This window comes from Asterias amurensis, chromosome 10 (genome assembly GCF_032118995.1).
Source record: "Asterias amurensis chromosome 10, ASM3211899v1".
In the NCBI taxonomy this organism is placed as follows: domain Eukaryota; kingdom Metazoa; phylum Echinodermata; class Asteroidea; order Forcipulatida; family Asteriidae; genus Asterias; species Asterias amurensis.
Genome location: NC_092657.1, coordinates 5,792,393 through 5,815,977, shown reverse-complemented (window position 1 = coordinate 5,815,977; position 23,585 = coordinate 5,792,393). Strand labels below are relative to the sequence as shown.

The following is a 23,585-nucleotide window of genomic DNA, read 5'->3' as shown; positions in this document are numbered from 1 at the left end:
GTCACGCCATCGTATAGTAACTGGTATTCTTGTGGGTAGTTTATGGGGCACGCGACAGTCGCGTGGTAAACGTCAGACACTTCAAAGGCTGGAGGTATTTAACAGGCCATTACCCTCGTGTGCCTTTGTGTTATTTATTCACTGGAAAAGTACATGTACAACGTCGTAAGCCGTTGTGCCAATACTCAAAACAAGAAAGATTGTGTCATGGATAGCATGGATTTGGCACACAGATAGTGCCTATGAACATGGAGGATAAATAAGCCTACATGAGGCAGGAAAACTTAGACCCGGCCACCATACCTCCATGGACCCACACCCAGGTCACTTGAAGTTTGAAGTAGCAGGTAGCAGCCATTTTAAAATTAGAAAATTTTGTTGTTCTACCTAAGTGCCTTCATAACTTAAAACTGCATTGCACACAGTGGCCATGTATTGTCTCCCATGGTGACAAACTCTGACTGTGCCAAATTCCATGCTTGAATCATAACGGTAAAACACCCAAATAATATTTTCTCTATCTGCCCATGAACAAGTAAACACACAATTATGCCTATACAACCCCCGCACACAATGATAGGCCCAGTGAACAACTATTTCATGTCTTCTCCGAGCCGAGCAAACCGATGGTCATAAATTTCTTCTGGAAAAAAATATATATGGAGCTCATCACTCACGATCAGATTTTTTTCTGGCCCACGAGGAGTCAATTCTTAATCCTCCATATGATTGGCCTGAATTTCGACAAAGTGAATAATTATTCATGTTACTTTGTTTCAAAATGAAAACACACACGAGGATTTATGGGTGTGAATATCATGTCCGAAAGGATACATTTTTTTTGTGTCAAGTGCAATTTATGCAGACCTTTTTTGTGCAAGATACGTCAGAACTTATAGCACACACAAGTAATTTAAGTTACAAACAATGAGGCCTCTGAACGTTACACGGGTTCATTCGATTTTTGTGTGTGCATCCGCCGATCATCATCAGAGGCTTTTCGCTTTTGAAATTATTGCTGTGGTGCAGAGGGGTAGTTCTCGCCTTTAACAAAAATTATTTCAGAGAATCTGTCCAGCAGGAACAAGTTACTAGGCCCCCTTATCATGAACAGTGTGTTGCAAAAAAAAAAATGGGGGAAAAAAATGAAATAATTTGTGCCATTAGGAACAATCAATCATCGAAGAAGCCCCAATTAATTGTTTTACACCTGCTATACATTGCATTTAAATGGAAGGTACACGTTAGCCTACATACCCGATTCTACTAATAATAAAATATAAAATAAAAAAACACTCGGCTGCAATTGCTGTTTTTAAAATAACATAACTCATTTTGAATGACGCAAAATTCCTTAAAGAAATGTTGAAAAGGAAATAACACTGAGTAATCAATAAATAAATAATGTAATCATCGAAACATAACATTCAAACACTGAAAACGTCACTGCCTCAAAACACTACTGCAATGAGTTCCATTTTGAAGAGCCCACTCTAAAAATAACTACCCTGTTCAAGAAATCCTTTGTTGTAATTACACCCTTTTAAATAATCTGACATTATCATTTGTTGACTTTTCCCCGGGGCTGATGGAATACTACATGTTTACTAAAATCAGTATAAAAACCCAATCCCATTGCGGTTTGCTGTGACAACTCTGCAAAACCGGCCAATCAGCGTGCTGTGCATAATTAAGTGCCCGCACGTGATGCGCACGGACCAATCCACCGAGTCTCATTCAAATCACATTCTGCCTTTGTTCAAGGTTCAGTCAACGGCTTTTTACTACGATTTTACTACAAGCATGCCACCTGTACCGAAACGTTGCTTCAACAGTCGCATATGAAATCACACGAAATTAGCATTTCGAGCCCGATTTCCGGTTTTCAAACGCTGACAGTCAATCGAGGATTTCCTGCTGCATTTTTGAAGGTATTTTGTTTCAAAATCATTGCATAAATTTGTGTAAAAACGAGGCATACATTTCATCGCAAATTGTAAACTTGGAACGTCGTGTGTACGTTGACATTTCATTCATTGACGGACTGGGGGTCAACCATTGAAAAACGCATGCCACTGCACGTAAATACCGCTCCATAACACAACACAGTGACCATCCGTAGAGAGCTGAGATGGATTATTTTGACTCAAACCACATTGACTTATCAGTTCGCGATGTCTTCGAATCTGAAGTCCAAACCGAAATGGATCAGATTTTAAGGTCCGGAACAGCAGGGTACGACCCGCATTCCGAGACGATAGATTTGACGGGTTACAACCCATCCGACAACGGGGACTTGGTGGGAGATTTCACCGGAGACAACATGCAAGACATGATCTGGCTGCCGACGACGCTCGGTGTAGACGACGGGATTGGTGGCTCCCTCGGCTCCAACAACACCGCGACTACCACAACCACTACCCTGAACTCAAACATCGCCTTCTCACACTTGAGCTCGCCTGAAAAATTCGCCCTGGACGGCCAAGGTTTGCTGGTTAATCCGCAGACAGGCCAGCCGGTGTCGTCTCTTAATTTTGTGGTTGATTTGCAGCAGCAAAACCAGTCAATTCTTCAACAGCAACAACAGGCACAACAACAACAACAGCAGCAGCAACTCGAACAGGGACAGTCACTGGGAAATCTCGCCACACACAACATGAACTTTACCAATGCACAGCAGCAGCAGCGGTTTTTATCAATCGCACAGCAGCAGCTGCAGCAGTCTGTGCAGCAGAACCTGCAGCAGTCCAACCAAGTCAGCTTTCAAACTGTATCCGTCGGAGGACTGCAGCAGCCCAACGGCAGCCAAGGGAACAACGCCATCTCCAACCAGCATCAGACAGCGAGTAGCCTACTCGCCAAGCAGCACAAGCTTGAGCCGATAGCAGGCACGGAGCAAAAGATTTATCCCAAACCTGCCTATTCTTACAGTTGTCTGATCACCATGGCGATGAAGAATAGTAAAACAGGATGCATGCCTGTCAGTGATATTTACCAGTTCATGTGGTAAGTATAAATGCATAAGATTAGGAAAGAAGATCACAAAATAACAATTTGCTTTTTTACAGGTCCTGTGTAGTCTCTAAACTTGTGGCATCTCAACGATCGAGTTCTGGGGGTTGATTGCACAAAGAGTTAAGACTAGTCCTAAGTCCTAGGATATACCATAGAGCAAGCTGTTCCTTGCTCTATGGATAGACTAAAAACGTATGGCGAGTCCTTAGTTAGGATGAGTAACTCTTCCTAACTCGATACAACTTACACGACTAGTCTTAACCCTTTGTGAAATCTACCCCAGGTCATCTCGTGCCCAAATCAGCTCGCAAGCATGCCAAGTCGACTTGTACCGAAAGTTTACTTGGGAATTTTTTAAAAATTGGAGTGTAGTTTGCAGTGGTTCACAGATTCAAATTTATGCAGTCTGGATCTTGAGGATGTTTTTTTTTTATTGGACTGTTTGGTTGAATTATTTATTAGTAATTTGCCCCAATACATTACAAAGTTCTAGTCCCAAATTGTGTAATTCTTGTGGTCCATTTATTATGGAGACACTAGTTATTTATATTTTACTTTTTAGGGCATGTTAACCCAACCCCTTTTGGTGGTGCTTAAAAATATGAATAAATTTAAAGGAACACATTGCCTTGGATCGGTCGAGTTGGTCTTTGAAAAGCGTTTGTAACCGTTTTTTATAAAATGCGTATGGGTAGAAAGATGTTATAAAAGTAGAATACAATGATCTACACAAATTTGCCTCGAAATTGCGTGGTTTTCCTTTTACCTCGTCGACTAATACGTCGGCCATTTATGGGGGTCAAAATTTTGACTCCCATAAATGGCCGACCATGTTAGTTCGCACAGTAGAAGGAAAACCACGCAATTTGGAGGCAAACTTGTGTGGATCATTGTATTCTACTTTTAAAACATCTTTCCAACCATATGCATTTTATAAAAAACGGTTACAAACGCTTTTGTTTTGACCAACTCGTCCGATCCAAGGCAACGTGTTCCTTTAACTCAAGTGTGTTGTTACATTGTCACCAGGTCAACCACCACAGAAACCACTTTGTTGACATTGTGGTCAAAAAGAGGGATGGTCGCCCATTTTTGTGAACTAAAAAAAAAAAGAATTTGCGAATACAAAAACACGTCTCTAAATAAAATGACCAGAAAAGAAATGGAGCTTAAAAAGGTACAGCACTTACTGACACTCATACAGGCAAGCAAAGTTCCATTCATTGTTTTTTGAACTTTTAAGAACAGAAAATTAAAGTCTTGCCATGCCTTTAAGTTTCCTCATTTCTTTTGAAAAGTTGCAGTTTTTACTTTGTGTACAGAAATATAATCTGTCTTTTTTGTATGGTTTGATAACTGATTCAACACAGTTATTGGCCCTTTTTGAAACTTTGTCTACAAATCAAAGGCTACAGCTCAGTCCTAACACGGGACTATACGATTTATTATTGTAAGGCAAGAGCACCAAGGCATTTTTTTCTTGGTAAACTAATGTGATGTATGAAGAAATTGTGAAATTTGTACTGTGCTGAGCATTTTAAGGGCACCAAGGCAATGACCAGGGGGCATACAGTACAGGCAATCACCTTTGTTGCCTCTATTAAGTGTCAGGCCTGCTGTCAGATATTTTTGAATTGGTACAGGGCAGCAAACAGACTCATGGAGCAAAACCCCTGAAAAGAACAATACAAACTTTCCTTGACACAGGTCCATTTTATGAGTAACCACATAAGTGTGCCAAACAGTCCTGCCCAGTGTAGTCAGTAGTCACTGAATGTCTTAGTCAGGACAGACTTGTGGCTCATGTTCTGTCTTTGTAACAATGAACTACCACATGACAAACTCATCGGAATCATTAATTCAGAAGGCCACACCTGAAAAACAACGCCCGAATCATCGCTAGAATTACCCATCACATTGTGTATCTGTTGAAATAAACTTGTTTGTCATCAACTAGGCATCCAACATTCACAATGAAAACATTGAGCTAGTAATTCAAAGTCTTAACTGTAGACCTATCACTTTTTTTTTAATTAAAGGAGTGGAAATGTATACAATTGCACTCCTCCACACTATTAGCCTTGTCCCTTATAAAGTGAGTTGAAATAATAATTTATTTTATTTTATATAAATTTAAAAAAGTAAACAAAAAATAGCAATCCCAATCCTCAAGAGTTAATTGATGAATGTTTATGTCTGAAATAAGTTTGCCAAAAGTCCAGGAAAGAACATTGGAGCTTTTAGAAAACTGTACCATGACAACAAAATCACTGATTGCTTATCAGTGTTCTGCTGGCCAAGTGCCAGTGGAAAAACCTGGAGCGCAGTTATTCTTTGGAAGTGGTCTAGGTGGCTAGTTCAGGTGATAAAAACTATTTCGTGTTGACTGGTGAACAAAACTTGAAGTGAAAAGTTCAACTGACCCTGCTTGATTATTTAAATTTAAAACAAAATAATGCCAAACTTGAAAACCTGAGATTTCAGTTGTAGTGAATAGTGATTTGAATTAAACTTCATATATTAATATGCAACAGGATACCAAGTACAGTTTTATTCTGTCAAACACTGAAACAGTTTTCAAGCAAGTGAATGAAAATATTGATTTTCTTTCTTCTACAGTGAGAACTTCCCATACTTCAAGACAGCACCAGATGGATGGAAGGTAAGGGGACCTACAAGAAACTTTCTTTGATTATATCTTTCTTTTTAAACCTCTTGAACCAAAGTTTCCAGAGTCTACTAGTATGGAGTCAACAATTACCTGTTTTTAGACAACCTGCAAATTGTATTTCTTTTGGGACATTATAAAGGCAAAGTATAGGCCTATAGTACTACCACCTTTGGTGTCTGAACCTTTTTGAATCCTCTCAAAAAAGAAGAAGTGTAGCCTAAAATGATATTAGGCCTATAACCTATGTGACGAATCCCTCTCTCCGAAACCACTATTTCGTTACACTTCAATTTGATGGGAAATGGTAGGCTATGCCTTTATTTGTAAATATCCCATATCTTTCCAATGTCTATGTATGAAGGCATTTGTTTTGCTCCAATCACATACTTTGGGAGTTTGTTCCATTTAGTTATTACTCTCTGCGAAAAGTAGTCAGATCTGCACTTTATTGACTTGTCTAGTCTTGGTTTGAACAGCTTCAAACTGTGTCCTCTTGTACATATCTGTCTCAGCTAGTTGGAAGAAGCGGCTTGCTTATGTCTTTTCAAAACCTTTCAGAATTTTGAATTATCTCAGTTAGATCTCCTTCTCTTCTCTGGTCTAGGTATTGTTTCTCAAATAATGTTATACATTTATATCAAGTTGTCCCAACTAATGTTTTACATTCAACTTGATTGAATTTGTATTACATTTACAACTACAATCAACACTGCAGACCTCCAGTGCTATTTTTTTACCTAGTAAGTTTTTATGACCATCAATTTTACTAAAATGGTGTACCCTCAAGTTTAAGGGCAGTCCGCACCAAGGCAATGAATGACCAGGGGCATGAAGGCAAAAGTCTTGGTTGCAATTGCATGGAAGGTCTGCAGGTGTTTGGGATACCAGATTACATTTTACCCGCCCAAAACAATCAGTGCATTGAAATTACTCACATATTCATCATAAAAACAAAATAATGAGTAAGTTATGACTAGTATGAGCACCAGCTAATACAACGCCCCCTTAGTGCATATTCAGTTACTCTTTGTGGCAGGACTTGTGGATGATCACATAGCTTGTGTGCAATGAACCATCAAGCAGGGACCTGGAAAATAAAATAACAAAAGAGATTGAACCAGCCCGGTTAGTTGGAGAGGCAGTCAAAATCGGACAACTGATAAAAGTCTGTTGACTTGTGAAACAGCAAACCTGTTTTCATTCCGCCGGGTCGATTTCAATGAAATGTCTGTACGCACACGACACAGTCACACAAAATATCACTTCCCCCACCTTTTGCCCACCCTTTGCCCACCTTTCCACCACCCTTTGCCCACCCTTCCACCACCCTTAGCCCACCCTTCCACCACCCTTAGCCCACCCTTCCACCACCCTTAGCCCACCCTTCCACCACCCTTTGCCCACCCTTCCACCACCCTTTCGCCCACCCTTCCACCACCCTTTGCCCACCCTTCCACCACCCTTCCACCACCCTTTGCCCACCCTTCACCCACCCTTCCACCACCCTTTCGCCCACCCTTCCACCACCCTTTGCCCACCCTTCCACCACCCTTCCACCACCCTTCCACCACCCTTTGCCCACCCTTCCACCACCCTTTGCCCACTCGTCGCCCACCCTTCCACCACCCTTTCGCCCACCCTTCCACCACCCTTTGCCCACCCTTCCACCACCCTTCCACCACCCTTCCACCACCCTTTGCCCACCCTTCCACCACCCTTCCACCACCCTTCCACCACCCTTCCACCATCCTTTGCCCACCCATTGTCCACCCTTCCACAACCCTTTGCCCAACCTTCCACAAAAATTCCCCATTTTGCCCCCAGATAAAAAAACCAACAATGAATCACATCTGTCTGACACATTACTACCAAGGACAGCATGTCAAATGCCTATTGTAACAATATTGGACTACACCCAACTTTAATACACATCATTTTTCCTGCTACCCTTGTAAATCACACTGACTCACCCATTCATCATCCACTACTGTTCACAAACCGGACTGTCCATTCAACAAAGGGTAACACCTTTGCAGAGTTGTAAATGTGTTTTTGGTATAAAATGCCCTTGTGATGTTTCTCCAGGATAACATGTGCATCCATGAAAAAAGTAACCACTTTGTAAACAAGTTTCCTGTTGCAAAAACCAAACAAGATATTTCAGTGGGAAAGATACTTGTTGAAAGCTGCGTCCCTCAGAGAGTAGGCTGCAACCCCCCTAAAGCAAATAATGAAACCTGCCCAACCAATAGCTACAAGTGACCTTTGCACTGTACATTCCATTGGTTGTTGACACAAATGGTCCTGGCTTGCACCTGTCCCTAATTAGCATATTAACAAAGCATGGATGACAATGCCCACTGGGCACAGGTGAACAATAGGAAAAGAGTTCCTTGAATGGGTTAAAGGTTTCATTTATCAACATTTATTGACTACTGGTGTGTTTGGTCAGAGGTCAGTTTTACTACAAGTTGTAAAAATGGCCTTGGGACTTTTAGATAGTGTACAAATATGACTTGGCGATGGTATTTTAGCCTATAATTGAGAACTTTTTATTGTGACTGATATGAAAACTGCTTACTACATGTACCAACCAACCAAAATTACTAAATTCCTTCATTTTTCTCAATATTTTCTTTATTTCAATGTCCTTTTGCGCGCAGGATTCAAAGTAATTTCTAAAAAATATTGTAGAGTTTAAAATAAATACCAATAAACTAAATCAACCAATCAAATGATCTACAATCATGATGTGTAATTCTCAAATCAATTTTGTTTTCTTTTAAATGTATGTGTTTCACTGTTTTTCTGTTCACAGTGCCGCCTTGCACTTTTAATAATAATCTAGGCAGTTTTAAAAATCGTGTACGTTTGTTTCCAATGCATTTTCATACAAATTTGTTTGATTGAAGGTAAAGGAATTAGGCCTACCTATATATATTGTAAGTTAGATTTTGTTTAGTCAATATTGTGTTTTATGTTTTTGTGTGTGTAGTTTAATTTGAATATATTACCCCAGTGTGTGCATTCGTACAATCTTTCAAACCTTAGCTAGGCCTAAAGCTCGAGTAATTAGTTATCTAGTTTCAAATTTCAAATGTGTCAAGTTAAATTGTTTTATTTCAAAACAATTATTTAACGGTACTTTTTTTCTCCATTTGTTCCAGAACTCTGTGAGGCACAACCTCTCTCTGAACAAGTGCTTCGCCAAGATTGAAAAGCCTGCAACAGCCAACGGGTCAAGCCGAAAGGGTTGCCTGTGGGCGTTGAACCCGGAGAAGGCTGCCAAGATGGCGGAGGAGGTGCACAAGTGGACCAAGAAGGACCCTGCGGGTATCAGACGAAGCATGGCTAAACCTGGTCAGTACACAATAAATGTCCTGCCGTCGATTTCAGCAAACTCTTCCTAACTTAGGATTAATCTTCGTTTTCAAAGACATTCTAGGATGCATTGAGCCCATCCTAAGTTAGGACAGGTTACTTTTCCTAACTCGAGATTAATCCTAGTGTTTCGTGGAAGTGGCTGCTGGGTGTTCTTATTTTATTATTTTTTTTTTTAAGGCAGTGGACACTATTGGTAATTACTCAAAATAATTATAGGCATAAAACTTAACTTGGTAACGAGTAGTGGGATGAGGTTGATAGTATAACATTGTGAAAAACGGCTCCCTCTGAAGTGACGAGGTCTCAAAATCAAGCATTAAAAAGCATACAACTTCAGGTGACAAGGGTGTTTTTCTTTCATTATTATCTCACAACTTCAACGACCAACTGAGCTCAAATTTCCACAGGTTTCATATTTGTGCATTTATGTTGAGATACACCAAGAGAGTCGACTGGTCTTTGACAATTACCAATAGTGTCCATTGCCTTTAAACAAGATTTCAGGGACCTTAACTTTTGTAGGATTTATTACCAGCCATCAGGACTAAATGTAGTTAGGTTGTCATTTCCTAAGTAACTACTCCCTCAGCTTTTTAATAATGTTCAGGCCTGATATTTCAAGGAGGCAACATAGGGGATTGTTGGGGATAGCTTCTTAGATGCACCTGGTCACATGGCCTTTGTGCCCTTAAAATAATCCTGTATCCTGTCAGAATTTCCTCATAGGGTGCCCTTTAACAACGAGAAACTGCCTCGTGGTGCCCTTCCCTTTCAAAAACGTAGCTTACATACGTGTACCTCTTCACCAACTGCTGACAACCACATTACAATCATGGGTACACTTTTTGTTACAAAGACAATATAAATGAACAATATTGGCCAATGGAAAGGTTTGCGGTAACACCGTGTAATGACTATCTCTAAATGAGTTGGGTTGGTTCTGAAAAGAACTGTTGGTTTCAACTCTCAGAACCACTCCAACTCATTCATTGATTGTCATTACATGGTGTTACCGCAAACCTTTCCATACCGTATTTCCACCATGCAAAGTTTCAAATTCTACTTACTGTCAATTGAACAACTCTTTGCAGTTCTTGTGTTCAACAAACTTGATAGTTTTATGTATATTGACAAGGGATTTTTAAATGAATACAAGGCTGAGACTGATACCAGTGACCTGAAATGTTAACTGTAAAATGGATATGAACAAAATTGTGTACGTTTGATTGTGGCTGTGCACGTTTGTGAACAATTTCTAGTTTCTACAAGCTTTTAAGCTTGTAGAAATTGTTCACAAACGTGCACGGCCACAAAACATTGGACATTTAAAAAATCTGATGTGTTCATATAATCTAAATTCAAATTGAAAATATTTCCCAATTACAGAAGAGCTAGAGAGAATAGAAGAGCGAGTTAAGGGCAACAATACACAGCCGATCCGAAACAGTGATCCACCGCCCCCTTCCCCGCAAATCAAGACCATCGTCATGAAAGCGGTCAGCACGGCAACCACTACCATGACGACGCTTCCGACGGTCAACCGTAAATCTCACGTGATGGACCCGGTGCATCCGGTCAGTTTGTTCCACGCTGTGGACGTTTTCAACGGAGACATCAATATTCTTGACCCTTCCCTAGCATCTCTTGATGGAGACTTCAGTTTACCGGTAAGGATACAGCGTGCCCCGAATTACACAGAGTCCACAGAAGCAATGGCCTCCATTGCCCCTTGTTTTGGCCTTGGTGCCCCTTCAAAAGTGTCCCATAAGCCCAGTTCATACTTCCTGTGAATGCGAAGCGAATGTTGACGTCACAAAATTCACAAGGGATATTTGCAGCAGTTCAGCTCTGCTCAACTCCCTTGCGAATATTGCGGCAAAAGGATAGTTGTGACATCACATTAACATTAAATTTGTTCGCATTCGCCGGAAGCACGAACCGGGCTTTAGACTTTAAAATTTCCCAATGGAAGTGCCCTTTGCAAATTGAATGGCCTTGCCCTCTCAAAGATGAAATTACAGACCTGATACAGATGTCTGCAGTAAGCCTTATAATGGAAGTGAGGTGTGAACAAATCCTGACGAATCAAAGGCATGCAGAAGTCACGTTCACTGTCACTTTATACCAGGGCCAAATACATTCTAGCGCTGGTTTAAAAGCACCAAAAGTAGCTACGCACAAAACTATGCTTACCTACGTCAGGTTACCAGCAAAAATTCTAATGTGGTTGTTAATGTTAACCTTAGAGGGTTTACACCAAAATACGAGCACTGACACTCAGTACTAATATAAGTTATCACACAAGCGCGAGTGGAATACGGAATACGCGCTATATTTTTCAGTATTACCACGAGCGCGCGTGTGATATTGTATTTATCTTCAAGCAAACTTGGCGCGTGACATAGAACACACAATACGCATGGAAGTGATATTAGCCGTGCAATATAGGTTTTTATCACCACTCCATTCTGCAAATCTGATTGGAGGATTAGCGATAATACTTGAAGATAATTAGTTTTATCCCCCCCCCCCCCCACACACACCCACAGTCTGGAAAGTTTTTTTTTCACACAGAACTCATGAAAGTATGCAGAACTTGGTATAATTTTCTATTGATCCTTTGCACACACCATGTTGGTGGGCAATATGTTTACGGGTAAACGCCGCGTCGCCTAAAACGCGCACTTCACTGATTACTGCACAGTGACGTTGCCCACCAGTATGGCGCATCCAATATTATTCGGATAATGATGTCAGGTGAATCGGGTTATCAGCGTCTATTTAAACCTCTCTCTGTGTTGTCTTTCCCCCTACACAGGACCACTTCTTGGACCCCTTCAACTGTGAGCTGATGAATCTAGACATACCAGTCACAATATCCCCCCTTCCGACTAACAACCCCCTCTTCAGCGGACTGCTGGACTCCTCCCCCTCTAAAGACGCTCAGTCCCTCACGACGATGAACGAAAGTCCGACGCAGTATTCACAGTTCTGCAGTCCGAGTAGAACGCCGGTTACGGCGTTCATGTGACGATAGGGATTCACTCATATAGAGCAGTTAGCCTTTTTTAGGGGTCGCCTTGTCAATGCGTGTTTTGCGGTTGTAGAAAACTTGCAAAGTCTCTATTCTGTATAGTGCCCTCTCTTGGTGGTTATTGTTTAGTGTTTGTTGTGTTACAAAATGGCTTCTTTTGAGTTCAGTCACATACACATAAAGCCAGCTGAGCTCATTAAATAATTGTTTCCTTATGTTACAACCAGTTGTGGAAACAAATTATACAATGAACTCTACTAGCTTTATTTGTATGTGACAGAACTCAACATCAGCCATTTTGTAACACAGCAACAACACTAAACAATAACCACCAAGAGAGGGCGCTATACAGAAAAGAGACTTTGCAAGTTACTACAGTGGTCGTCACCGATCTGACAGTGGCATGCTGGGGAAATGCTAGTTGACGCAACCCCGGGGGACCAGTCAATATTCTGGTTCTTCTGGCTAGTTCAATTTTAATTCCAAGAACTCCTTGTACATGTTTGTTAAATAATAAATAGTATTCCCTGCACATAGTGCTGTTAACACTTTCAATTTTGACTACAACTTTTAAAATTCGTTCCAAATATGAGTTATTGTATTGAAATATGTAACATCCACTTGAGACAGGCGCTCCAGAGTCGCGCCCAAACCAAATTATGAATGAAGTACAAGACAAGTTCGACGTCTAAAACAGTTAGAAACGACTGGGCGTGCTAGAAGTCAAAAGATCGACTGTTTAGATTATCTCTGGAGCACCTTGGTTTTAGACATCCATCTTTTCATGTGGCGAGCCAATGTAAATGTTAAGCTTAGTTCGCCTGTCTGAACGTTTATTTGATTCGACCTAGAGTCGCTCCTAATCTATTTGGTTTCGGCATGACTCTGGAGTTCCTGTCTGAAACAGGTCTTAGGGGCCACCCCGATTCAAATGCTTTTAAATCCGAGTCCTAACAATGCTGCATTAACTTGCCTAACTGGGACCAGTTCATTGTCAGTGTAGGAGCCCACAGTTGAAATTAGAAATAAACAATTTAGACGAGGACTTCATAACGAAACTTTCATAAGTGCCTTCAACTCAAAATCAGGGAAAAAAAGTTATCCAATGTGGATTGAGAAAAGAAAAATAATGACTCTTTTTTAACATTTTTAGTTTTTTATATCAAAATGAAGAACTCAGGTTTTTTGGGTTTTTCTTTACGGTCCTTTTAAAGCAATAAAAGATTTATCAGAACCACAAAAGTGAAATAACTTGTTCGGTATTTTACTGGACAAAAAATGGACAATTACACACAGTAAAAAATGATACGCGGCGTTCATCCCTGCATGTTTTGTTTCATATTGACAGCTCAGTGATCAAAAAGCACATACATATGTCTGAAATACTGTCAAAATCCAGGAAAATTGACGACAAACCGAGCCAACAACTCCCTTTTTAGTTTGGTCAAAACAACTACGTCTCCCTGTCATCTGGGCTTGCGATCACCATTCTTCACTTACAGGGCAAGCGCTGAATTTCTGTGCGAGCTGTGGAAACGAAGAACGCAATGGTGTAACATGGAGCTGTGAAATCACTTGACACAAGCGTGTAATTATCTGCTTTCATAAGCGCCCATTCTTTGCTTATAAATAAAATGGTAAGCAGAGCCTTGAAACAAATGAGGCATTGGTTTTATGATGGAGGGAAATCGCTGTTGCCTCTAATTCAGACACGGCTCACTTTGTTATGTCAGTTTGATGTGGAGAAATGGCCGAAAGAATGTGGAGAACAGAATGGCCGAAAGGTGAAAAGAATTTATGAAGTTACTTTAAAAACAGTGATTAGTGCGACTTGATTTCTAAAACTTGCAAAATATTGTGTGTAATTGTCCAAATACAGCAAAATACATTGCCTCAGTATCATGTACTATTTTTGAAATGTACATCTCAAAAAAAAAATCTTTTTTATTAGAGAAAGTTTTTGTGTGTAAATTTTGTAAATTAAACTAAGTTCTGTAGTGTGTATTTTTCAGATGTATTTTGTCATTACCCAGCAAAATATTTGTAAAGATTGTGTGTATTAATTCAGTTTCAATAATAAATCGTGCCATGGTAGGCCCTGTCCACAGGAACTGCCAATGAATGGCGCCCTCACATGTGATTGCCTGTACTTATCATGCGTTATGCAGTGCCAAGCACGACGCAGCGATAAAAATGACAGAACTTTACCCTTAAAGTGAGATTTTACAGTCAGACATTTTTGTGGAAGATATTTGGGCGTGTGTTCACAGTTCTGATTGGTCAATGCATTCAAGGACGGAGTGGATGGGTCTGTAGTGATAACATTTTGTACTAAACTATCTGAGTTTTCATTTTAAGTAAACAAATCTTGTAAGTTAAATCAAGCAGACAGTACCTAAGTATTCAGAGCATTTTTTAAATTTTGAATTTTTTAAGTCGCAAAAAGGACTCCTCGCAGAAAACTTTCACCTTGATACAATGTAAAACATTAAACGGAGGATTCATCTCCTTATTAATAACAATTACAATCTTTCAAATTTCAGGTTATAAGGTGTCCTTTAAAATTCTTAGTAATTAAAAACCATTGCCAAATTTTGTAATCCTATTTTTCATTTCATTTTTACCAAACCTGCAGCTGTCTTTAAAAATGTGTTTGTTGCAAAAAGCCAAGTTATTCAAGAAATAATGTGCAAAATTGCAAATTATGATAGTTTTGTTAAAGGCACTGGACACTGTTGGTAATAACTCAAAATAATTGTAAGCATAAATAAAAACTTACTTGGTAATGAACATCGGAGAGCTTTTGATAGAATAAAACATTATGAGAAACAGCTCCCTCTAAAGTAACAAAGTTTTTTGAGAACGAAGTAATTTTTCACTCAAATAATAAAAGACTTCAGGCCTGAAGCCTTTTATTATGCATCTGAAAGCACTCAAAGTAATGCAACAAGGGTGTTTTCTTTCTTTTGCAATTACTATGACCAATTGAGTCAACATTTTCACAGTTTTTTTATGTACAAAATGTTAGGACACGCAAGTGAGAATACTGGTCTTTGACAATTGTGTCCAATGCCTTTGAAGATGGTCTAACTTTCTTAAAAACTGTACCCCGTCAACTTTTTTTAGACCCTGTGTGAAGTTTTCCAATGAACTTGTGTAATTTTAATAAAAGCTAAAAAATAAAGACTCAAGGTTATGAATGTAAATAGTGTAGATTATTTTTCCACATTTTATAATTGACTTTCCAAATATATGCATCCAATGTGTTTTGATTTTCTGTTCATTGAACACAAAGTGTTGGATTATTGGAGTTGGATGGCCTCCCCTCCTTCCTAGATCTTGTAAAAAAACAACAATATTTGGGAAATAATACTTGATTTGCTTTGTGTTGGAGCCTGTTTCATGCTATCAATCTTAATATTCCCAGGAAATCAAAGCGCAGAAAATTCCTGTGAAATTTGCAAAAAATTCCTGGAAATTTTTAACCCCAAGTTTAATTCAAACTGCATGCTGGTCTAGCTAGCGATCAAGTTTGATCGCTAGCTAGACCAGCATGCACCTCATTCAACAGTTAGCGCTTGGAAACGGGTATTTGCGAAAAGGTCTTTGGTGAAACAATTGGGTCAAATTTGCATGAGAAATACTTCACTCGAGTTGAGATGCAACTCTTTCAAGCTAGTGGAATTTCTTGCATGTAAACAAAGATTATGGTCGATTGATACCATGCTCACCATGTGCCATGCTCACCATTTAGGTGGTCATTAGGTCACTGTGTAAACGAAGCGTCGCCTAAATAGCGCACTTCACTGAATAACGCACATTGACCACCAAAATGGCGCATCCAAGATAATATCGGGTGAATTGGGTCAATTGATAGAACATCCCTATACCAAGCAAGTGCAGGCTAAGGAAACAATTGTAGTGGTGTGCTATGGTTTATTAACCAGAGTCTTGTTCTTAGACTCATTTATACCATAATGATTAGGCATAATAAGGTGTCCTACTTTAGTCTGATATCAGATTCTACTTGGAAATTAGAAAAATTGTTTTGAAAAGGCCTCAACGGTTCACGTTTGGTAGTTACTCAAAACAAATTTTAGCTGAAAAACTGACTTGGTAACAAGCATTGGAAAGCTGTTGATAGTATAAAACATTGTGAGAAATGACTCCCTCTGAAGTAGAGTAGATTTTGAGAAAGGTAATTTCTCATTAAAGTATTCTAGCCAGAAGTCTTATTCCTATTTTTTTTTACTATCTGAAAGCACACAAATTCGTCCAACAAGGGTGTTTTTTCTTTCGTAACCAATTAACCAATAACCAATTGAGCCCAAATTTTCAGACACTTGTTGTTTTATGCATATGAAATGAGAAGACTGGTCTGACTGACAATTATCAAACGTGTTCTGTGCCTTTAAAGGAGTCTACACCATAGCCCTTGTACTCAGTAAGATGTACCCCAAGGACCAAACATCATGTCGGCATGGTTCATCTGCCCCTCAAAACCTGGTACAATGTTCATGTATTCACTTAAAGGGAATGTACACTATTGGTAGATGTCAAAGACCAGTGTTCTCACTTCGTGTATCCCAACATAAGCATAAAATAACAAAACTGTGAAAATTTGGGCTCAATTGGTTATTGAAGTTGCAAGAAAATTATGAAAGAAAAAACACCCTTGTTGGACAAATTTGTGTGCTTTCAGAAAGGAATAAAAGACTTCTAGCTAGAAGTCTTTTATTATTTTAGTGAGAAATTACCCCTATTTCAAAATCTATGCTACTTCAGAGGGAGCTGTTTCTCACAATGTTTTATACTATCAACAGCTCTCCAATGCTCGTTACCAAGTCAGTTTTTAAGTTAATATTTGTTTTGACTAATTACAAAACGTGTACCTTCCCTTTAAACCATGAAATTTACATTTTTGTATCATGTGTGTTGTTTTTACAAATCTTTCTAACAGTTAATTGCTTGCTACATACCAGAAATAAAACAAGACAGGAACCTAATAAAAACGGGGAGTCTACCCCTGAATAATATTGTTTGTTTGTTTGTTTTTCTATATTTGTTCGCTTGACTGTTGTTTCTCTGAAGGCAGGGTATACTTTTGGCGATTGTCACAGAACAGTATTCCTGCTTGGTGTATCGCCAACATATGCATTAAGTAACAAATCTGTGAAAATTTGGGCTCAATTGGTCATCAAAGTGGCTGGAAAATAATGAAAGAAATACCACCCTTTTTGCATAGATTTGTGGTCTTTCAGATGCCTGGGACCATGAGACGTTTCTCAAATTCAAATGTTTGGGTGAAAACAAACAATAATCTGAAAACTACATACTTCACAGGGGATCGTTTCTGACGTACCATTGGTTGTGTTTGATTAGCTTTCCCCCGGGTCGACCCCAGCTTTACGTCATTCCAGGGGGCTCACCCTGGTCAGCCCCAAGTGCCCTGCTTATGAAACAGGTGACTTGGGTCTGTTCCGAGGTGCATGCATCACCATGAGAGGGTGAGTGATCGTTCAACTAGCTCTTGTCAGGGGCTCACCCGAATGAGCACCGCAGGGTTGAGTCCACTGCCTTTAAATATACACAGACTAATCAAAATATTTGCATTTACGTGGTTGCATTTTGTATGTGATTGTTTATTTTTTTCATTTTTGGCATCTGAAAAAGACACATACATGTACATGTATATTAAAAAATGTACTAAATCATCTATTTTAAAATACAAACTGTTCACTAAAATAATATCACAACTGAACCAAACAATCTACACTTAATTGTGGTTGGTTTTGATTTGAAGGCCACTTCAAGGGACCCGTTGCCTTGAATCGGGCGAGTTGGTGTATGAAAAGCGTCTGAAACCGTTTGTTATGAAATCGATAATGGTTAGAGAGATGTTTTTAGAGTTGAATAAAATGTTCCACACAAATATGTCTCGAATGTCCGTGGTTTTCCTGTTACTTTGCGAACTAACACGGTTGGCCGTTTTATGGTGTAAAAACCTTGACTCCATAAAATGGCCGATCGTGTTAGTTCATGCCTGTTAGTTTACGACGTGAAAGGAAAACCACATAATTTCGAGGCATATTTGTGTGGATCATTTTATTCTACTTTTAAACTTTTAAAACATATTTCTATCCATGCATTTTTCATAGATCAATTCGTCTGATCCAAGGCAATGAGTCACTTTAAGCTATAAAACTAAAAGAAATTTCAGTATCAACAAAAATTTGATTGGTCTGGCTTTGACTAATGCCATTGGCTTTAATAACATATTTTTAAATGAAACTTTTCAGCGACCCAACCTACTGCAATCAAATAGGACATGGCCGAAGTTTTAAACAAGCAATTTGAGAAAGAATTTTTTTTTTATTATATTGCTAAAACAGCTCATTGATCTAACGAAAATCCCACACAGTTTCTAAGACTAGATAACAAAAACAAACAAAAACCTTAAAAATCAGAAAATATTTTAGTATTTAGCTTTACCCTGACTGTACTTAATGCTTCAAAGCTTCTAGGCATAGAGTGTTGAAGTATAACGAATAAACCCTGTAAAAAGGGAGATTTGGAGCATACAGTTCCAGTACCTTATTTCCTACATATGAAATGTGGCCAAGAATGTGTAAACAGTGCGCACTTTGTACGCTACCCAATGGAATGACAGTGCTCAGGCGTGTTTACAAAGCTGCCGCAGGTTTCCCCCGAGGTGAATTTCAAAAAGAGTTAAGACTAGTCTTATCTCGAGTTAGGATGACTTACTTATCCTAACTTAGGACTAGCCTAAAGTTTGTAAAACCTCCTAGGACTATTATTTCAGTAGTAATGGCGACAAGGTTTCGCCCGGTAGTAAGAAAGCGGCAGTCGCGACTGGAGAAAGCAATCAATTAGTCACCACTTTGACACGACAGTCGCCTAGTCGAGACAGTCGACTAGTCGCAACAGTCGCCTAGTCTAGACAGTCGCCTAGTTGAGACAGTCGCCTAGTCGAGACAGTCGCCTAGTCTAGACAGTTGCCTAGTTGAGACAGTCGCCTAGTTGCAACAGTAGCCTAGTCGAGACAGTCGCCTAGTCTAGACAGTTGCCTACACGAGAAAGTCGCCTAGTCGCGACAGTCTTCTAGGCCTAGTGCACAAACCTTCCCACACCAACACAAACAAAGATCGCTCATGTGTGCAAAACTTCTACATACTAAGTATTCAATATGTACATTTTGTCAATAACAAAAAAGATATAAGGCCTTTGAGAACGCTTGAAGGTGGTTAAGATCTGAATGCAGCAATCTTCTTCTTCTTTCATATATAGCTGGCTGGTTCGAGTAGTCCCTCCCAGTTTGGCTTGCAATAGCACCTGACGTGACTGACTGCTTCTAACCTAAAACAGAGATACAACAACAAACTGTCAATCAGACCAATCTGTCAATTTGCCTTGAAGGCACTATAAACATTTGGTCATTACTTAAAAGCACTGTACACGTTTGGTAATTACTCAAAACAATTATTGGCATAAAACCTTACTAGGTAACGAGCAACGGAGAGCTGTTAATATTACAAAACATTGTGAGAAACGACTCCCTCTGAAGTTACGTAGTTTTTGAGAAAGAGGTAATTTGTCACTAAAATAATAGAAGACTTCTGACCAGAAGCCATTTATTCTTATCTGAAAGCACACTATTTTGTACAACAGTTTTTTTTTCTTTCTTTCAACATTTTCTTGCAACTTCAATGACCAATTGAGTCAAAATTTTCACAGGTTTGTTATTTTATGCGTATGTTGGGATACACCAAGTGAGAAGACTGATCTTTGACAATACCAAACTTGTTCAGTGCCTTTAAAATATATGTTAGCATAAAACTTAATTGGTGACGAGTTGTTGAACTTATAACACATTGTGAGGAAAAACTCCCTCTGAAGTAATAAAGTATTTGAGAAAGAGGTATTTTCACACTAAAATAGTTGAATCTGAGGAAGACTTCAGATCTGAAGCCTTTCTCTGAATTTTAATAGTCAACCAGGCCAAGTTCTGATATACCTGGGCCCAATTTCAAAGAGCTGCTAAGCACAAAAACTTGCTTAGCATGGAGTTTCTTCCGTGATAAAAACAGAATTACCAACCAAATTTTCATTTGTTTCATATTGCTTGTTAGCGGTGTTCAGCTGTTGTTTGCTTATATAGATCCTGAAAATTGCCATCCTGTTTTTATCAAGGAAGAACTATCATGCTTAGCAAATTTTTGTGCTTAACAGCTCTATGAAATTGGGCCCTGGGTGCTGGTGCTGCATACTTCAAAGGAGCTGAAATGGTTTTTATCCGATAATTATTTCCACTCACCCTGGTAACACATGTACTGTCGACTCGGAGGGCGCTGTTACGCTGCCGTTATGTTGTTGAAGGGACTCCATATCGGATTCCATGGCGATGCGTGCCTGTTCCAAGTCGTCGGCCATCTTGAGTAGCTGGTGGTTGTAGGGAACATCCCAGTAATCGTTGCTCTCAAATTCCATGTCCTGAAAATTATAAAATTACAGCATTGTGACAGGCCTGTATGCTTTTTTTTATTAAAAGGGCATGGGCATCAAGGCATTTGCTCCTTGGTAAAGAAGGGCACCCTATGAGGAAATTGTAACTACTGTATTTCATGGGCACCAAAGCATTTGCTCTATGGTAAAGGGCACCCTATGAAGAAATTGTAAATACTACTGTATTTCAAGGGCACCAAGGCATTTGCTCCTTGGTAAAGGGCACCCTATGAGGAAATTGTAAATTTCTACTGGAGCATTTCAAGGGCAGCAATGCATTTTCTCCTTGGTTAAGGGCACCCTATGGGAAAATTGTTAATTTCTACTGGAGCATTTCATGGGCATCAAGGCATTTTCTGCTTGATAAAGGGCACCCTTTGAGGAAATTGTAAATTTTTACTGTGGTTCAAGGGCACCAAGACAATGACCAGGGGCATGGAACGTGAAGTATCTGGCCTGAAGTGATGATCCATCATCGAGTCTGTACCTTTAAGTGAAGCGATGATGACTTTGCTCTCTATAAACAAAACACTCTGGTCCTTTTTCTAAAAGTTTGTGATTTTACACCTTACCAGTTTCTGGCTATCTTCCTCCGCTTTTGTTCCTCGTGCGGCCGCCTCCATTCCAAGCCTCTGCTGCTCGCTCTGCAGCTCCAGCTGCCTGCGGATGTTCTCTGGGCTCTGCCAATCCTCCGGGTCCTCCTTAAGGCAGTGTGGATTCCCTGGAGTTAGCGGCACCCCATGGAACTCTGGATGGAGGGAATGCATAGACATGATAGATGATTGGTGCTGTGTGGACGTTGCTTCTACCGTTACTTGCATCGATGATGAACTCTGCTGGAATGCTTGGGATGGGTCTGATGAGAGGGATGAAGGAGGAGTCCTCTGTTGCCAAGGTGACGACGATGCGTGATTGGTGAGGTGCTGGGGCTGGCATGGAGAGTGGTCTGTTGTTGCTGTGTGTCTTTGGTTAGGAGAGAGCTTGATGCAGTGGCGCTTTACAGTTGTTGAGAACTGAGGAGCAAATCATGAAAGGCATACTATAACAGGGTTTCGGAACAGTTTTTCCATACTTTTGAAAACTCAAAACAATATGTCCAAAGTACACATTGATTGCCCCCTTGCATTGGATGTCATTAAAAAGGCACTGGACACTATTGGTAATTACTCAAAATAGTTGCTAGCATACAAACTTATCTAGTAACGAGCAATGGAGAGCTAGCTGGTGATAGTATAAAATATTGTAAGAAACAGCTCCCTCTAAAGAATGAAGTAAGTTTTTATGCTTACAATTATTTTGAGTAATTACCAACAGTGTCCACTGACTTTAAGAGCAAACCCTACTTCCCTACCTGTCCATTCGTGGACGTCTCACTGTGTGAAGCTTTACGTTTAGTTCCGTATATCTGAAAGCAAGGCTGTGGCAGTGTGCCCCAGGGATGGTAGTTTGCCGCTGAGGGCATGCTTGTTGTACAGCAGCTCGGTTCCAACTAAAGACAGTCAAACTCTCTTACTCTGGTTTAACTGAAATAAAAAGACAACGACTTTGCTTTTAAAAATTAAAGTTATATATATTTTTTACAAAAACAGTACACATGAACTTGAATTGAAGCAATACATAATTTTTGTCTTAATTCTATACAAATTAAGTGGTAATATACTTTACAATTACATGCTAAGATAATGTTTGTCTCCTGAACTGAAGATTGTTTTTGTGACTATTTAGTCATTGTTTTATTGCTAATTTTTCAAAAACTACCTCAGTTTAGCCCAATCAATAGTGCCAATACGCTGGACTCCCTCCGCTTCAGCATGGCACTATCAATTGATGGGGCTAACCTTATTTTTTTGTCTGCAACTAACTAGTTACTAGTTGCTATAAATGTTACCCTCCTCCCGACGGCCGCAAGGAGGAAGGTTACATTAATCGCAACTCAGAACTACTCTGCAACAAGTAACTAATATTTTTTAAGGGAAGCTTTCTACTACAAACATGACACATGCTACACCCATCTTCAATTCAACCGTTTGTGTGTCAACCTGGCGTGTTTTTGTAAGTTTTATGTATGGATGTAGGCCCAAATCTCTGTGGATATTGTGTTTGTGTTGTGTGCCGTACAAAAAGAAGGGATAACTTTCCATATGGCGCCACCACTTTTTCACTCATTTTTACAAAAAGGGATATATCAATCAGGTAAATTAAATACTATATTATTTTATTTCGAATGAAAAAGTGGTGGCGCCATACGGAAACTTTTCCAAAAGAAGTACCAACAAAAGTAAACCAAGGAAACCCTTTAAAAACATTAAGTTCTAATCAACCATGGAGGAAGAAGCCTCCATGATCAAACTAACAATCAATCAGAGAACAAAAAGTTACCTAAAAAACAAGGTTCCCTCAAAATTAGTCCAACAATGCACCATGCCAACATGATTCAAAGTTCAGCTTGATGAGGACATGGATGATGGAGGAAGGAAAAGTAAAACAATTTTTTTTTAAAGTAACAAAAACTGCGCTGAGATTTCGTTTTAAATTTCAAAAAAAGGCCCACCAATGTAGCAGTTTTATTCACAAAGGTAAATCAATGACATAATTCAAAGCGAACATGAGATTTCTAAGTCTATACTGACCTGTTGGTGAGAACGTTGAATTCAAATATTATTTGTTGATCAATGACAATGTAAAGTCAAAATTGATTGTTGTTTTCTCTCTGGATATTGTGCATGCCGGGAAAATGTGTTTTTAACGGTGACGGTTAGCGCGCCCTCATGCGGGCCTGCATTACGCTTTGTTTGATAACCCGCGGCCGCTGATGTCATTAGAGGAATGAACAAATCAAAACAGGGTTTAGTGTGAACGTTTGACTGTGAAATAAAACAAGCGTTATGATTGGTCGTTGCGATTTAATAACTTGTTTCTTTGTCTTTGTCTTTATTGTTTCGAGTATACACTAAACGA

The 23,585-nt window shown here is 39.5% G+C and overlaps 2 protein-coding genes across 2 annotated transcripts; one reads left to right on the top strand and one right to left on the bottom strand.

Annotated features, from left to right (window-relative positions):
- Positions 1 to 1,776: 1,776 nt before the first annotated feature.
- Positions 1,777 to 17,125, top strand: LOC139942504 (uncharacterized). Its single transcript, XM_071939317.1, has 5 exons — positions 1,777 to 3,006; positions 5,635 to 5,677; positions 8,854 to 9,046; positions 10,457 to 10,737; positions 11,889 to 17,125. The coding sequence occupies exons 1-5, from the start codon at positions 2,132 to 2,134 to the stop codon at positions 12,099 to 12,101; spliced, it is 1,605 nt and encodes a 534-aa protein (XP_071795418.1). The 5' UTR covers positions 1,777 to 2,131; the 3' UTR covers positions 12,102 to 17,125.
- A 699-nt stretch (positions 17,126 to 17,824) lies between these two features.
- On the bottom strand, positions 17,825 to 23,398 carry LOC139942505 (uncharacterized). The gene is made up of 5 exons (XM_071939319.1): positions 23,258 to 23,398; positions 21,979 to 22,150; positions 21,200 to 21,640; positions 20,440 to 20,615; positions 17,825 to 19,481 (listed from the first exon to the last, which is right to left on the bottom strand). Exons 2-5 carry the CDS (start codon positions 22,087 to 22,089, stop codon positions 19,403 to 19,405), a joined length of 807 nt encoding a protein of 268 aa, XP_071795420.1. The 5' UTR covers positions 22,090 to 22,150; positions 23,258 to 23,398; the 3' UTR covers positions 17,825 to 19,402.
- Positions 23,399 to 23,585: the final 187 nt, after the last annotated feature.

What these genes read in the sequence shown, in the direction of transcription:
- LOC139942504 (XM_071939317.1), top strand. Translation starts at nt 2,132, where the DNA reads ATGGATTATTTTGACTCAAACCACATTGACTTATCAGTTCGCGATGTC. An exon ending in CAGCACCAGATGGATGGAAG is followed by an intron (nt 5,678 to 8,853) that starts GTAAGGGGACCT and finishes CATTTGTTCCAG; the next exon opens with AACTCTGTGAGGCACAACCT. An exon ending in ACGAAGCATGGCTAAACCTG is followed by an intron (nt 9,047 to 10,456) that starts GTCAGTACACAA and finishes TCCCAATTACAG; the next exon opens with AAGAGCTAGAGAGAATAGAA.
- LOC139942505 (XM_071939319.1), bottom strand. Translation starts at nt 22,089, where the DNA reads ATGCCCTCAGCGGCAAACTACCATCCCTGGGGCACACTGCCACAGCCT. An exon ending in AGACGTCCACGAATGGACAG is followed by an intron (nt 21,641 to 21,978) that starts GTAGGGAAGTAG and finishes TTTGCTCCTCAG; the next exon opens with TTCTCAACAACTGTAAAGCG. An exon ending in ACAGTACATGTGTTACCAGG is followed by an intron (nt 19,482 to 20,439) that starts GTGAGTGGAAAT and finishes TCTCTGTTTTAG; the next exon opens with GTTAGAAGCAGTCAGTCACG.